The 16,276-nt window shown below is 37.7% G+C and overlaps 1 protein-coding gene across 7 annotated transcripts in view; it reads right to left on the reverse strand.

The window, feature by feature from the left end:
* The window catches only part of ACBD6 (acyl-CoA binding domain containing 6), a 213,509-nt gene that overhangs the window by 34,812 nt on the left and 162,421 nt on the right, over positions 1-16,276 (reverse strand). For 6 of the 7 annotated variants that reach the window (XM_040446488.1, XM_040446493.1, XM_040446487.1 and 3 more), the window contains one exon: positions 3,678-3,708. In XM_040446488.1, the coding sequence (XP_040302422.1) occupies positions 3,678-3,708 (31 nt within the window). Of the gene's footprint in view, positions 1-3,677; positions 3,709-13,099; positions 13,133-16,276 lie in introns of those variants that run through there. The other variant, XM_040446494.1, reaches the window with a different exon arrangement.

Genomic DNA, 16,276 nt, shown 5'->3' on the forward strand with positions numbered 1-16,276 from the left:
CACCACATCAAAGACCCCATTTCATGATGGGATCCTGGGCAGAATAAGGGAGTCCCTATCTCTTACCTGCGCTTGCCCAGGGCTTAGTTCTTTAAAATTTATTTTCTATCTTAAAAAAAATTTTTTTAAACGTTTATTTATTTTTGAGACCGTGCACGCGCAAGTGGGGAGGGGCAGAGGGAGAGGGAGACACAGAATTCGAAGCAGGCTCCAGGTTCTGAGCTGCCAGCACAGAGGTTGACTCAGGACTCCCAACTCATGAACTGTGAGATTGTGACCTGAAGTCAGACACTTAACCAACTGAGCCACCCAGGTGCCCTTACTTTCTACCTTTTTATGCTAATGTTTAAGAATGCAATTAGGAGCACCTGGGTGGCTCAGTTGGTTAAGCATCTGACTGATTTTGGCTGAGGTCACGATCTCATGGTTTGTGAGATGGAGCCCCACGTTGCGATTTTCTCTCTCTCAAAATAAATAAATAAACTTAAGAAAAAAAAGTCTAGTTCTATATTTAAAACAAAAAGAATGTAATTTAAAAAAATCTTATTTTGTATGCAGCATCTTTGCTAAAATGTACTGGTTTTATTTTTTTAGGTTTATTTTTTATTTTGAAAGAGAGAGAGTGCATGCAAGTTGGGAAGTGTAGAGAGAGAGGGAGAGAGAAAATCCCAAGCAGGCCCTGCACTGCTGGCATGGAGCCCAATGTGGGGCTTGCACCCATGAACTGTGAGATCATGATCTGAGCCGAAATCAAGAGTTGGATGCCTGACTGACGAAGCTACCTAGTAGGCACCCTGAAACTGTATGAGTTTTAATAATTTGACTATAGAGTCTCTTGAATTTCTATGTAACTACTTATATTGTTTGAGATTAATGATGACTTTGTTTCTTTTTATCCATCCCATATACTTTTTATTTCTTTTGCATTTCCTTCTGTGTAATCTAGGGTTCCAATACAATATTAAAGAAAATTAGTTTTTTGGATTAAAAAAATTTTTTTTTGCATTTACTCATTTTTGAGAGACAGAGCACAAGTGGGGGAGGGGCAGAGAGAGAGGGAGACACAGAATCCGAAGCAGGCTCCAGGCTCTGAGCTATCAGCACCCAGCCCGAGGTGGGGCTTGAACTCACAAACCATGAGCCGAAGTCGGACGCTCAACCAACTGTGCCACCCAGGCGCCCCAAGAAAATTAGTTTTGGTAGGCATCTTTTTCTTATTCCTGATTTTAAAGGAAATGCTTCAAATATTTCATCTTCAGTAATATTTGCACTAGGTTTATAATGTATAATTTAATCAGGCCATAGAAATTTCCTTGCATTTGTAGTTTATTAGGAATTCATCTCATGAACAATCATATTAGCTAACACTACTGAGTGCCTTCAAGGTGTCCAACATTGTCCTAAGCACTTCACATAGATTAGCCTATTACATGTTCATAATATATCTTTCAGGTTATTATTATTCCTATTTCACCATGAGTAAACAAATACATTGAAGTTAAATAATCTGTCCAAGTTCAGGAGTAGGACTAGAATTTGAACCCAGAAGTCCAGCTTAAGAGCCTGGGGTCTTAATTACTTTTCTCTATAAGTTTCTTTATATTGCATTCTGAGTACTGAATTTTCTCAATTGCTTTTTCTGCATCTGATTTGACCAAACGGTTTTTCAACTAATTTGTTAACGTGGCAAACTACATTGATAAATGCTTGAACTGTTAAATCTTCTTTGAATTCCTAAGATAAATTCAACTTTGTCACAGCTTTAAAAAATACACTGATGAATATAATTTGCTAATATTTCATTTAGGATTTTTACATATATGTTCAAAAGTGAGACTGACTCAAATTTTCCTTTTTTGCACTGGTTTTGGTACTCAAGTTAGGGGCATGCATTTGGTGATATTTCACCCTTCATTATCAGGTTGAAAAATATAGTTAGCATTAACAGCTAGCATTAACAGTTAGACTCCTAGACTATTCAGTGAGGTTCCTGACATCCAAGCAAATGCTAATAAGCAGTGGACAGAAATGTCCAGGGGCATCTGAGCCATTTATTATTGAATGGTGGTCCAGGATGGCCAAAAGTGGCAAAAGAGCCTAATGTATTCTGTCCCCAAAAGTATGAAGGGGGTTGATCCTTAATCTAGTTTAAATATTGATGGCTGTGTTTTATTCAACCATATACACAGCCAAATAGAAAAAAAGTAGGAATCCTTTTAGTAAGTGCTTTATTTACAAAATATCTTTTATCTCACTGAATTTACCCAGTACTCTTTAAGAGCCATATTATTTGCATCTTACAGATTAACCTCTATTTTATAGATTAGTTAGTTAAGTGAAGATTACTTGACTAAGGTAATCAGCAGGTGAAATTAGTTACAAATTCAAATCTGTTTTTCTTTACTTCAGTTACATCAAGAAAGTATATCTTTTAGGAGAGACTGTAGCTCCTAGAGTGACAATGATTAGTATCTCACTTGTCACTGAGAGTACTGAGAATGAAAGAATGAATTTTCAAAGGTGGACTGGAGGAGGCTCCATTTCTGTTGACGGTATAGAAATGCTCTATTTACTATGAGTGTTCCCACAGGATTTTAATATACCTCCAACTGTGGAGGTTATTAATCTGTTTCTAAACAAAAAATTACTGTGTCTCTGCTAGTGCTAGACACTTTCCTTTTAAATTTATTTTTATTTTAAAGTATAATTAACATACAGTGTTATATTAGTTTCAGATATATAATATAATGATTCAACAATACTATATATTTCTCAGTGTTCACCAAGATTAAGTACAGTCTTAATCTTAATCCCCTTCATTCATTTCACCCACCCACCCCCACCCACCTCCCCTCTGGCAACCACCCGTTTGTTCTCTGTATTTAAGAGTCTCTTTTTTCCTTTGTTCATTTGTTTTGTTTCTTAAATTCTTTTTTTTTAAATTTTTTTTTTAATACTTATTTATTATTGAGACAGAGAGAGACAGAGCATGAACACGGGAGGGGCAGAGAGAGAGGGAGACACAGAATCTGAAACAGAATCCAGGCTCTGAGCTGTCAGCACAGAGCCAAATGCGGGGCTCGAACTCACGGACCATGAGATCATGACCTGAGCCGAAGTCAGCCGCTTAACCGACTGAGCCACCCAGGCGCCCCTGTTTCTTAAATTCTAAACGAGTGAAATAATCTAGTATTTGTCTTTCTCTGACTGATTTATTTCACTTAGCATAATACCCTCTGGGTTCACCCATGTTGTTGCAAAGGGCAGGATCTCATTCTTTTTTTGTGGCTAATACTTCTCTGTGTGTGTGTGTGTGTGTGTGTGTACACACATATATATACACATACACATCACATCTTCTTTATCCATTCATCTATAGTGGACACTTGGGTTGCTTCTGTATCTTGGCTATTGTAAATAATGCTGCAGTCCACATGGGGTGCATATTTTTTAGTTAGTGCTTTTGTTTTCTTTGGGTAAGTATATAGTAGTGGAATTACTGGATCACATGGTAATTCTAGTTTTAATCTTTTGAGGAACCTCCACATTGTTTTCCACACTGGCTGTACCAACTGTCCAGGCCTTTTTCCAAGCACTACACAGGTTTGGACAAAGTTGAAATAAACAAATAAAGAAAACTTCCAAATATGGTTATTAATAAGTTAGAGACATCTTACCATAATGTAGAGCTGTTTGACCTTCATTGTCCTGTAAAAGAAACAAATAACACATTTTAGAAGTCTAAGTTATTGCAGAAGTATGGAAGTACACAAGCTATAGCAAATATATCTGCTATACCAAAGTTCTAAAGGTTTATCAAATACAGTTCTTCTTGCCTCACAGTAACTTTTGGCCAAGCTCTACCTGGGAGAATAGGAGAGTGTTGAATGGTAACTTGTGTACTCAAGTAGCTACAGCAGAGTCACAGGATAACCAGATTGCAGATATTAACAAAAAGGGAACCTCTTAGAATGTGGCAGTTTGATTACCCAATTAGTGGCAAAAACCCTCTGATGCTGTGTATCATTGATCTCAGCTAGTATTATAATGTTTTTTTAAGTTTATCACCAAATATATCTGAGACATCTGTGATTTCTCAAAAGTTAGTAGCTTTTCAATCCCCTTTCAAATATTCATAAATTCTAGATTCAAATATTAGGTTTCCTAACCAGAGCAAATACCATAAAGAAATGTGATTTCAGGGGTGCCTAGGTGGCTCAGTCAGTTAAGCGTCTGACTCTTGATTTCGGCTCAGGTTATGATCTCACAGTTTGTGAGATTGAAACCCATGCTGGGCTCGTGGAGCCTGCTTGGGATTCTCTCTCTCCAAATATATAAACTTGAAAAAATAAATAAATAAAAAGAAATGTGATTTCAAAGTACACAAAGTCCTAGAAGTTATTAAGTTTGGAGTTCCCATAGATAACTCCAATAGTTGATTTAATTTTTTTTATTCTTTTAAAACCAAGATATTCTAACTATATATACTAATTTTAGCACAGGTAAGTGCTTTTTAGCAACACTGCCTTTTTTTTTAACGTTTATTTTTGAGAGATAGTGCGTGCGTGCTTATGGGTGGGGAAGAGGCAGAGAGAGAGGGAGACAGAATCCCAAGCAGGCTCCATGCCATCAGTACAGAGCCCAATATGGGACTCGAACCCTGGAACCATGAGAGCATGACTTGAGCCAAAGTCAAGAGCCAGATGCTCAACTGACTGAGCCATCCAGGCACCCCAGCAATACTGCCTCTTATTAAGTTGAGAGTAGGTGATGATATTAATGAACAACAAATAAATCAGGATTAAGTACAAGTGAAAGCAGAATTTAGTAATTAATTTGATATTGACTTAGTAATATGCATGGCCCTATTGTGCCCTGATAATTAAGAATAAATGCTTAGGGGCACCTGGGTGGCTGAGTTGGTTATGTGTCTGCTCAGGTCATGATCTCACGGTTCGCTAGTTCAAGCCCTACATCATGCTGGAGAGGAGCCTGCTTAGGATTCTCTCTCTCCCTCACTCTCTGCCCCTCTCCTGCTTGCTTGCATTCTTTCTCTCTCAAAAGTGAAAAAGTATAATAAAATAAAAAAAAAGCTTAATTGTTGTGAATAACTAGGAGAGGGTGGTATTATGACCTAATCAACTATTCTAGGGTACATCGTATCTACATTTTCCACTTCTTAAAAGTTGAATGTGGGGATTGATTCCCAGAACTTTTTGGCTATGGTTCTATTTAATCCCCTAGGAAGGAAAGCAAAAAGCTGTCACAGGAAAGTTCTTTACCGGTTCAGATAAATAGTGAGAAAGTCACTCCTTAAGGGCTTTTTAACACCTAGAGAAGGTTTACAGGGGTGACTTCTGGTGGGGGTAGGGAGACAACTTTAAGGCAATATAGTTCAAAAACATTTTTTTTCTTAAGTTTATTTTGGAGAGAGATAGAGAGTGCAGGGAAGCGGCAAAGAGAGAGGGAGACAAAGAATCCGAAGCAGGCTCCAGGCTCTGAGCTGTCAGCACAGAGCCTGACGTGGGGCTGAACCCACGAACTGTGAGATCATGACCTGAGCCGAAGTGGGATGCTTAACCAACTAAGCCCCCCAGGTGCCCTGCAATATAGTTTAATTAAACAGTTTTCCTACCAGAGAATGGGAATTCTTGTTGGATTTGGGAGTGAGGTGTGAGAAGTGAGTGGAGATATGAAAGAAGTAATTTTGAGGGCCCCTGGGAGTAGGGTAGACTTGGCTGAAGTGTAACAGTGGATGCTCATTGAGCAACATAAGGATAATAAATTCTAAGGGAAGTGAAAGATGGAAAGCAGCACTAAGAAGTCAGGGAGATAACAGAACATTTTTGCCTCCTTAAAAAAATTTTTTAATTGAAGTATAGCTGACACAATTATATTAATCGCATGTATACTACACAGTGATTCAACAATTATATACATTACAAAATGCCTACTTCTTTCTTGTCTTTTCCAATATAGCCCCTACCTTGCTCCCTGCTCCCCTTTGCCTTGCCCTGCTCTTGAGGTTAAGGACAGGTAAGGGAAGAGAGCGAAGGCAGCTACAGTTAACAGGGTCCAAGTGATGCTGATGGGTGATCAGTATGACAATGGGAAGTTGTGCTCCAGAGTGTTCTGAATTGCCTGGCTACCACCAAAGGCATTTAGAAAGAACTGAACTGCCCATTACAGCTTTAGACTCACATCTACTTTGCCCACTTCCAATGTTAATCAGTAAAAGAGAGTGTGTGTGTGTGTGTGTGTGTGTGTGTGTGTGTGTGTGTGTGTGTGTGTTTACGCATTCACACGCATGTATGTGATGAGTTTATACGTTCGTTTATTCATTTATGGTTTAAATGTCCAGTAATAGAAAAACAATTTCAGAAAGGGCTTAATCTATTATAATTTTGGACTTACGCATCCATCATGCAAGGTTATTATTTTCCACAATTATCTATCTTTAGAAAGTGTAGTTCTCTTGCTATTTGTGCATAACTTTCTTAATCACCCTATTCATATATACTAAAGGCTAGTTTCTTTTAATTTCTAATTGGTTATCTTCACTAGGGAGGTGGAAACCATTTCTTTTAATCACTTTTACCAATGAATACTAAATGTGTATCTTCAGCCCAATTTCCAGTTAATTAAAAATATTTATCGAGCTCCTATTATGTCCCAGTCACTGTTCTAGGGACTAGAAACACGGAGATGGGCAAGACAGACAAGGTCCTTCATGTTATAAATCTTATATTCTACTGCCAGGAAAAGTAATAAGCAAGTAAGTATATTTAATAACAGGCAGAGATAAGTGCTCTGAAAAGATAAAGCAGAATAAGGATCTAGAGTGATGTGGGGTGCTGTTTTAGATAGAGAGGACAAAAAAAGGCTCTATGAAAAGGTATGTTTACACAAAGAACTGGGGAAGATGCGAGGGTAACCAAAGCTGAACAAACCATAGCACTCATCATCCTCCTGGTCTGAAAAGCTAAGCCAAACCTATCCTATTTTTTCTCTCAGGATTTTAAAATATGGAACTAGGGGATGGAAGTATGTGTATAGAGAAGATCCTTTCCTCTCCAAGCAAAAGAAAATGGTGTAGTGAAATGAGACAGACACAAAAGGACAAATACTGTATTATTTCATTTACATGAAGTACTCAGAGTAGCCAAATTCAATGGGACAGAAAAACAGAATAGTGGACACCAGGGGCTCAGGGAAGGAAGGAATGAGGAGTTATTGTTTAATGGGTACAGAGTTTCAATCTGCAATGGTGAAAAAGTTCTGGAGGTGGATGGTGGTGGTGGCTGCACGACAGTGTGAATGTGCTTAATGCCACTGAACTGTACACTTAAAAATGGTTATAACAGTTAATTTTATGTTGTATTTTACCAAAATATAAATAAAATAAAGTTTTAAAGAAGCAACAGCAGAAGCTGTGAACCCAAACTGCAAGTGGCGACATTCTTCACTTCTTGGAGAAAACTTCTTCAGTAGGAAAAAAGTGAGTAAGTATTCACAGAGAGAAGTAGTGGTCAGAGATGGAGAGAAAATGAGTCTCTGAAATTCTGTTTCTTAGCTGCGTGTGTTTGGGCCCTTGGAGAATTACCTTGCCTTTTTTTTTTTTTTTTTTTTTTTTTTTTTAAAGCTCTGCTCTGCATTCAGAGGGATGCTTATTGTATTTTTTGCTGCACTGCTGGGTGTTTTACAGTGGGAGAATTTTTCAGATTATTTAGTCTGGAATCTGGGGGAAAAGGAAATCCCTTAACCTTTAAGACTCAGTTCACTTTCTTCAGGAAACCTCCCCAACTCCTCTTTTTCTACCACTGGGCAGATCATACACACTTACCTGTCTCTTCCACTAAGACTGTAAACTTCTTGCAGACAAGTGTTATGTCTTTTACCCAGTGCCCATCACAGTATCTTGCATATAGTGTATGCTCAATAAATGTTCTTGAAATGGGGGAATGAATACATTAATCTTTCCTCATTGGTTTATTCTTTAATTTCTTGATGTACCTTTTTTCTTTTACCTGAATTAAAAACAAATGTTCCCACATAATTCCTATAGTATGGAATATAATACCAGATAGAGTAATGTAATGAGGGACTAAACAATGATGAACAGGAGACTGAGTTTATAGTTAACTAAGGGCTAAATGATTACTATATTCAGTTTGACTTCCAGATTCCTTTTCTTCTATAGGGTCACACAACAAACTGGTCCCTCATGAATTTATACAGATTATTTCTCTCCCCACATGTATTCTGCACTTATCCTTTCTTACTTTGTTTTAATCACGTCTCCATTTTATTAGTAATTATTTCTTTAAGAACTTAGTTTTCTTCTATCTCCAGACTGGGCACTCTATCAAATGTAAGAAACAGATTTAATTTTACCAAATGAAGTATTGATGAAAATATTAAATATTTTGCTTAGAACTGATATATAGGAAACTTTATTTTATCCCTTTAACATTAAACCACTGATAACATTACTATTCCCTGTGCATAAAACTCTGTGGCCAAGTCCTGAGTTTTTCCCTACTGCTAGAAGCATTTTATCAAACTGAATCAAGAGCCACATTTCTAAGTCAAGATACACATATTTTATAGCTAACATCATATCTAATGGTGAAAAACTGAGAATTTTTCTTCTAAGATCAGGAATAAGACAAGGATGTCCACTCCCACCATGTTATTCAACTTAATACTAGAAGTCCTAGCTGTAGCAATGAGGCAATAAATAAAAAGAAATAAAAGGCATCCAAATTGGTAAGGAAGAAGTGAAGCTGTCACTATTTGCAAATGACATAATACTATATATAGAAAACCCTAAAGACTCCACCAAAAACGATTAGAACTGATAAATGAATTCAGTAAAGTTGCAGGATATAAAATTAATATACACAAACCTGTTACATTTCTATACAATAGTAATGAAGTAACAGAAAGAGAAATTAAGAAAACAATCCCATATATAATTGTACCAAAAAGAATAAAAATACCTAGTAATAAACTTAACCTTATGAGGTGAAAGACTTATACTGTGAAAACCATAAAACACTGATGCAAGAAATTGAAGACGACACGAACAAACAGAAAGATATTCCATGGTTCGTGGATTAAAAGAACCAATATTGTTAAAATGTCCATCCTACCCAAAGCAATCTACAGATTCAATGCAATCCTTACCAAAATACTGACAGCATTTTTCACAGAATGAGAACAAATCATCCTAAAATTTGTATGGAACCACAAAAGAGCCTCAAGAGCCAAGGTAATCTTGGGAAAGAAGAACAAAGCTGGAGGTATCACAATCCCAGATTTCAACATATACTGCAAAGCTGTAGGAATCAAAACAGTATGATACTGGCACAAAAACTGACACATAGATCAGCAGAACAGAACAGAGAGCCCAGACATAAACCAATGCTTATATGATCAATTAATCTACGGCAAAGGAGACAAGAATATGCAATGGGGACAAGACGGTCTTTTTAAAAAAATTTTATTACATTTATTTATTTTTGAGAGACATAGTGAGACAAAGTGAGAGTGGGGGAGGGGAAGAGAGAGGGGGAGACACAGAATCTGAAACAGGCTCTAGGCTCTGAGCTGTCAGCACACAGCCTGACGCGGGGCTTGAACCCACAAACCGTGAGATTGTGACCGGAGCCAAAGTCAGACGCCTAACCGACTGAGCCACCCAGGAGCCCCAGAAAAAGACAGTCTTTAACAAATGGTGCTGGGAAAACTGGACAGCTACATGCAAAAGAATGTAACTGGACCACACAAAAATAAACTCAAAATGGGTTAAAGACCTAAGTGTGAGACCTGAAACCATAAAACTAGAAGAAAACACAGGCAGTAATTTCTCTGACATCAGCCTTAGTGACATTTTTCTAGATTTGTCTCTTCAAGTAAGGGAAACAAGGGCAAAAATAAACTATTGGGACTACATCAAAATAAAAAGCTTCTGCACAGCAAAGGAAACCATCAACAAAAATCAAGTGGCAACCTACTCAATAGGAGAAAATATTGCAAATGATACATTCAATAAGGGGTTACTATCCAAAATATAAAGTTATGCAATGAGTTAAGACAGAAAGAAAAGGCACAGCATGGGAAATATAGTCAATGACATCGTTGTAGCATTGTAGGTGACTGACAGATGGTAGCTATGCTTGTGGGGAGCACAGCGTAACATACAGAGAAGCTGAATCACTAGGTTGTATACCTGAAACTAATGTAACATTGTGCATCAATTATACTAAAAACAACAACAAAAACAAAGAAAAACAAACCTTTGTTGGAAAATAAGAGTGGCATTTTTTTTTAAAAAAGAACTTCTATAACTCTATCCCCCTCAAATAATCTGATTAAAATGGGTAGAGGACTTGATTAGACATTTTCCCAAAGACATTAAGATAGCCAACAGACACATGAGAAGATGCTCAACATCACTCATCATCAGGAAAATGCAAATCAAAACCATAAGAGATCATCTTACACCTGTCAGAATGGCTAGAATCAAAAAGACAAGAAATAACAAGTGTTGATAAGGATGTGGAGAAAAAGGAACCCTCATGCACTGTTGGTGGGAATGTAAATTGGTGCAGCCACTGTGGAAACCCGTATAGAGCTTCCTCAAAAAATTAAAAATAGAAATACCATATGATCCAGTAATACCACTTTTGGGTATTTAGCCAAAGAAAATGAAAACACTAATTTGAAAAGATATATGCACCTTTATGTTTATTGCAACATTCACAGAAGCCAAGATAGGGAAGCAACTCATGTATCCACTGATAGATAATGAAGATGTGGTATATACATACATACATACATACATACATACCTTTCTCATCGCCACATAGTATTCCATTGTGTATATAAACCACAATTTCTTTATCCATTCATCAGTTGATGGACATTTAGGCTCTTTCCATAATTTGGCTATTGTTGAGAGTGCTGCTATAAACACTGGGGTACAAGTGCCCCTGTGCATCAGCACTCCTGTATCCCTTGGGTAAATTCCTACCAGTGCTACTGCTGGGTCATAGGGTAGATCTATTTTTAATTTTTTGAGAAACCTCCAAGCTGTTTTCCAGAGCGGCTGCACCAGTTTGCATTCCCACCAACAGTGCAAGAGGGTTCCGGTTTCTCCACATCCTCGCCAGCATCTATAGTCTCCTGATTTGTTCATTTTGGCCACTCTGACTGGCGTGAGGTGATATCTGAGTGTGGTGGGGAAGCAATAGAGGGAGTAAGATGAGCAAGGCTCTGAAATGGTCATGTGCTGGCATGTTTCAGGAACTAAAAAGGGGCCAGTGTGTGACAGCAGCAGAGTGAGCAAGTTAGAGCAGTAATAGGAAATGAGGTGTGAGAGGTAACAGAGGGCCACATGGCACAGGGCCTTGTAGGCTTTTATTCTGAATTTAGTAAAAGATCACTGGAGGGTTTTAAGCAGGAGTAACTTGACTTCATTTATGGGTTAAGAGGATCACCCTGACCACTAGGCTGAGAAGAGACTAAGGGAAAGTGGAAAACCACCCAGGGAGCTTATTTTAACCATCTGTGTAAGAAATGAGAAGACTTGGGCCAAAGGGTTAGCAGAAGGCGAGGTGAGAAGTGATCAGATTCTGTTCATATTATGAAGGTAGAAGGCATAGGATTTGCTGATAGATTGGTTATTAGTGTAAGAAAAGAAAGAAGTTAAGGATTCCACCAAGAATTTGGCCTGAGAAGCAAGGATATAATTGCCATTAACTAAGATGAGAAGGACTGGAGCCAAGGAGGTTTCGGGAGTCTGGTTTTGGACGGGTTAAGTATGGGATGTCTATCAGACATCCAAGGAGAAATGTCAAGTTGGCAGTTAGAATATGGGTCTGAAGTTCAGGAGAGAGGTACAGAATAGAAATATAAATTTGAGATTTGTGAGCATATATTTAAAGCCCAGAGAATGGATGAGATCACCAAAGAATTGTGCAAAGAGAAAAGGTTGAGCTCTCAGGCATCCCAAGACAAGAGGATAGCAAAAGAGGCAACCAAAGGAACTGAGAAGGGACTACTGAAGAGGAAAGAACCCACGGAATTGAGAAAGCCAATAAGGTAGTAAGAAAACCAGAGGAGTGTAATGTTCTGAAACAGAAGAGAATAAAGTATTTCGAGAAGGAGTAATTATGCCAAATGCAGCTAAATAGTTCAGGTAAAGTAACAACTGAAAAGTGATCCCTAGAGTTGGCAAAGTGGAAGTTAGTGGTTTTCCTGATAAGAACTGGAAGAATAGTGGAAATGGACACCTCATTCAAGTGGGTCCAAGAACTAATGGGAAAGGAGGGATGAGAACACAAACAACTCTTCCACGGAATTTTGCCATAAAGAGGAGGAGTGAAATGGGACAGTAGTTGGGACAGTTAAATGGGGCAGAGATAAAGAAGAGAAAGAAAACTGACCATGCATAAAAGGATATGTGGACTAAGATCCCTTAGTAGGATGGGATGATATATAAGCAGAGGGGCTGGCTTTTGGAGCACAGGTAGTTCATACACACTCATAGGAGGGAAGGGGGTCTATAAGCACAGATGCAGGGAGGTGGGTAGATGTGATGGTAAGAACTTGCGGCAGTTTTTTAAAAATGACTCTTGCTTCCTCAGTTAAGAGGGAAGAAAAGTCATTAGCAGAGAATGAAGCTGAAGAAGGAGGTGTCTGGATTTTAAGGAGAGAAGAGGAAGTATGAAAGCGTTATCTCACAGGGCAGGAGACTTCATGAAGGAAGGAAAGGTAGTGTAAGTGCTGGGCAGCACTAAGGGCTGGCACTCAAATGGGCGGCACTTGAGATTAATGGTCACAACTCTGAAGTGAGCACAGTTGTGTAAACACGTGGCATGTTTAGCTGCGTAGGTGCAGACAAGGAAGGGTAGGAGAATTAAGCACCTATTTTCTGAAAGCCTATATATGAGGGCCACAATGATAAATAAACCGGCTGTGTCTTTGTGCTCATGGAGCTTATAATCTAGCTAACATACTGCAAAAGAGAACAACACAAGCATCTCACCAGTGGCATGGCTATAGTAGGATACACCTGCGTGACAGAATACCAGGCAGCCATCAGAAATTATGTTAAATTACGTATCTATGGAAAAGAGAAGATATATGTGATAAATACATAAAATAGGTTATAAAACTATGTACACAATGATCCCCCCCCCCTTTTTTTAAATCTTTTAGATGTTTATTTATATTTGAGAGACAGATTGGGAGCAGGGGAGGGGAAGAGAGAGACACACACACAGAATCCAAAGCACGCTCTAGGCTCTCTCTGAGCTGTCAGCACAGAGCCCGATGCGGGGCTTGAACTCATGAGATGTGAGATCATGACTGGAGCCGAAGTCAGGCCCTTAACCGACTAAGCCACCCAGGTACCCCCATTTTTTGTTTTTAAAGTGTGTTACCTACCTACAGAAAAAAGATAAGGAAAACATCAAATGTGATAAGGGGTTACCTCAAGGCTGAGATTAAAGATGACTAAAATCTTTTTCTTTATGTCTATTATTTGTACTTTTACAAAATGTCTTAATATTATTATTAATTTTTTAACAAGAAAAAGTTACTATTCCTTTGTATTTTCTCTGAATCTGAATACTATGTATATATTTACATTTATTTTTCAGTGATTCTAATTATTACTTAGGTCTTTCCAATAAAAACTGATCAAACCAATTAGAATCATGACTACTTGTAAATGGCTCTTCACAATTACAAGCATGATAGGGTTACCTCCCACACACTTCTCGTTTGCTATGTTCCTCAGATCACCATGTCTAATTTGGGGCTTTTGAGTTCACATGCTACGGGCTGAAGTGTTCTAGTGTTTAATGTAAAATGTTGAGAGTTTTGATCTTTCGACTTAGAGCATGTCCACCCAGAAATCAATTAGAGCAGGGACATGAACATAAGAACCATGACTCTAATCACAGAACTGACTGGCAAGTTGGGAACAGAAAGATGGGAGGACAATCAGCTTGTCTCCTAATTCTATTACGTTTCCTGTCTTCCAAGAGTACTAGAGAAGGGAATAGGCTTTAAAAAGACATTAAGAATTTTCCTCAATTCTGAGTTGTTTGTATGTCTAAGTGCCTTGATATGTCTAAAGAATAGGTTTCTGGGTGAAACAAAGAAAGACGATTATTTTACATCACTCACTAATCATATTGCAGTCTTTAGGGACTCAAATGCAAATTCTTCTTTTATTCATCTTTTGTATGCCTGGCACATAATAAGCACTTAAGAAATGTTCAATCAATGAACTCAATGGTAATGACTCATTAATATAAAGCTTGTTCCGTTTTTAATCATAGTTAATAATTATTTTAAATCAACTACTATATTATAATACTCTTACTATTATGATTATGTTAGTTTATATAAAACACATTATCTTGTATTTGCAAAATCTTAACCTCTGCTATTCCACTTAGTGTATTAAAGTGGAATTTGTATTAAAACAAGAATATGACTCTAGACATTTTCTCTTGGTAACTTCAAAACAGGATATAGGAAACCAAACCTTAGTCTTTATAAACATTCTGTTTTAAAATATATTACAAAGAATAAATGGAATTGAATGTCAAGAATGAGTAAGTGAAAGCTTTTACTCATCTGGTTTACAACTTATATCAGCTAATTTTTTAAAATTTAAGTTGATTAAATTTTTTAGTTGTTTCATTTCAAATGACCACACCAGAAAAGGTTGTTTGTCATGATTATTTATGCCTTCCCTTTCTGTTTTAGCTTAAAACAAATGTTCCAGGTTAATAAATACGGAGTTGTTATAAACAGCAGCAAAAACAATTCCAATAAATTAAAATTGGTTATACATTTAAAATCTTTGTAAGGGATTATACATTAGGGTAAAATAAAAATACTCAGTTGAATTAAAATAAACAAAATCACATAATAAAGTTAGAGTGTATAAAAATTCAGCCATGCTTAAAATTCAGACTACAAAAGTATAGAAATGTGCAACCCTCCACTATACCTCCACGTCCTGTTTCCAAATCAATAATAAAAATTCATAAGGAATATAAAGGAATGACAAAATAATACATGAAATTTAAATAAGAAAAAGAAGAAAAGGAAAAATGTGCCCACAATCCCATTAAGTGATTCTCTACCATTACCTTTGAAATGGAAAAGAATCATGAAAGCTTCCCTCCATCTAGCCTGTTTCTCTGTTCTGACTCTTGAAGGGACTCAAAGCTATCACCCACCACTCTGAGACTGGACTCAAAGGCAGCCAGCCACTCTGCTTTAGAACTTCCACTAGAACCTTGAGCCTTCCCAGTTCTTAACTAAAACTTTGTCTCTCTCATCCCCTCTTTAGCTTGTATTATTCGTGAATACGTGTTCTCCTGCTCTTTTGAAAGGACTACGGCATAATTTAACCTATGACACCCCAATTACTGTCATCCCTTGTAACTAGCACAAAGCTCTGCATAAAATTAAAGTTAAATAAGACTAAAGAAAAATAAATGACTTGTAAGAAAAGCAGATCTAGTCACACCTCACTAATCCAAGGACTTGTTTAGTGTTCTCAAGTATCTGGAACAGGGCCCACAGTATGGAGGAAAAATGCCGATAAGGACCACATTAAACTTGCTGTGGCCAGCTGGCTCACTGTAGAGAAGGATCCTTCTACCTGGTTTGAGAAAGCAATGAAGGTCCAATTTGCCTATGAACTATGAGATGCAACGGAAGAAACCTGGAGAGAAAGAAGGAGAAGAGAAATGGCCAGAGGACTAGCAGAGACTAACAGTAGTGAGGAGGAAGAATGAGGGCGGCAACAGCAGCAGCGGCAGAAATGAGCAGCTGTGACAGAGGTGGCAAGTTGCAGGCACTGGAGACCACAGAGAGTAGCTAGCCACACAGTGGGCCGGGCTGTGCACCAACCAGTCGATGTTAGCAATCGCAAGAGAGAAAGAGGAGCTTTTGGGCCCTATGCGTCACACTCTCTATAAACACCCACGGTACAGTAACAACAATTTAAAAAGGAGGCAGTGAAGTATAGAATAGATGTTAGAAAAAAATGTTTATAGAAGATCAGCTAAAAAATGAAAAGCAGAATTTAACTGTACTTCAGTTATTTGAAACCCCTACTAATCTAAAATGTTTAACTTTCCAACGGGTGCTAGATAGTTACAAGTTTCTTAGACTAAGGGAAGAAAGAGGAACAAACACTGGCTGAAAACCTATCGTATGCTGAAAGTTTTATAAACAT

The sequence above is a fragment of the Herpailurus yagouaroundi genome, unplaced genomic scaffold (genome assembly GCF_014898765.1).
Source record: "Herpailurus yagouaroundi ecotype Mexico unplaced genomic scaffold, PumYag 195, whole genome shotgun sequence".
In the NCBI taxonomy this organism is placed as follows: Eukaryota; Metazoa; Chordata; class Mammalia; order Carnivora; family Felidae; genus Herpailurus; species Herpailurus yagouaroundi.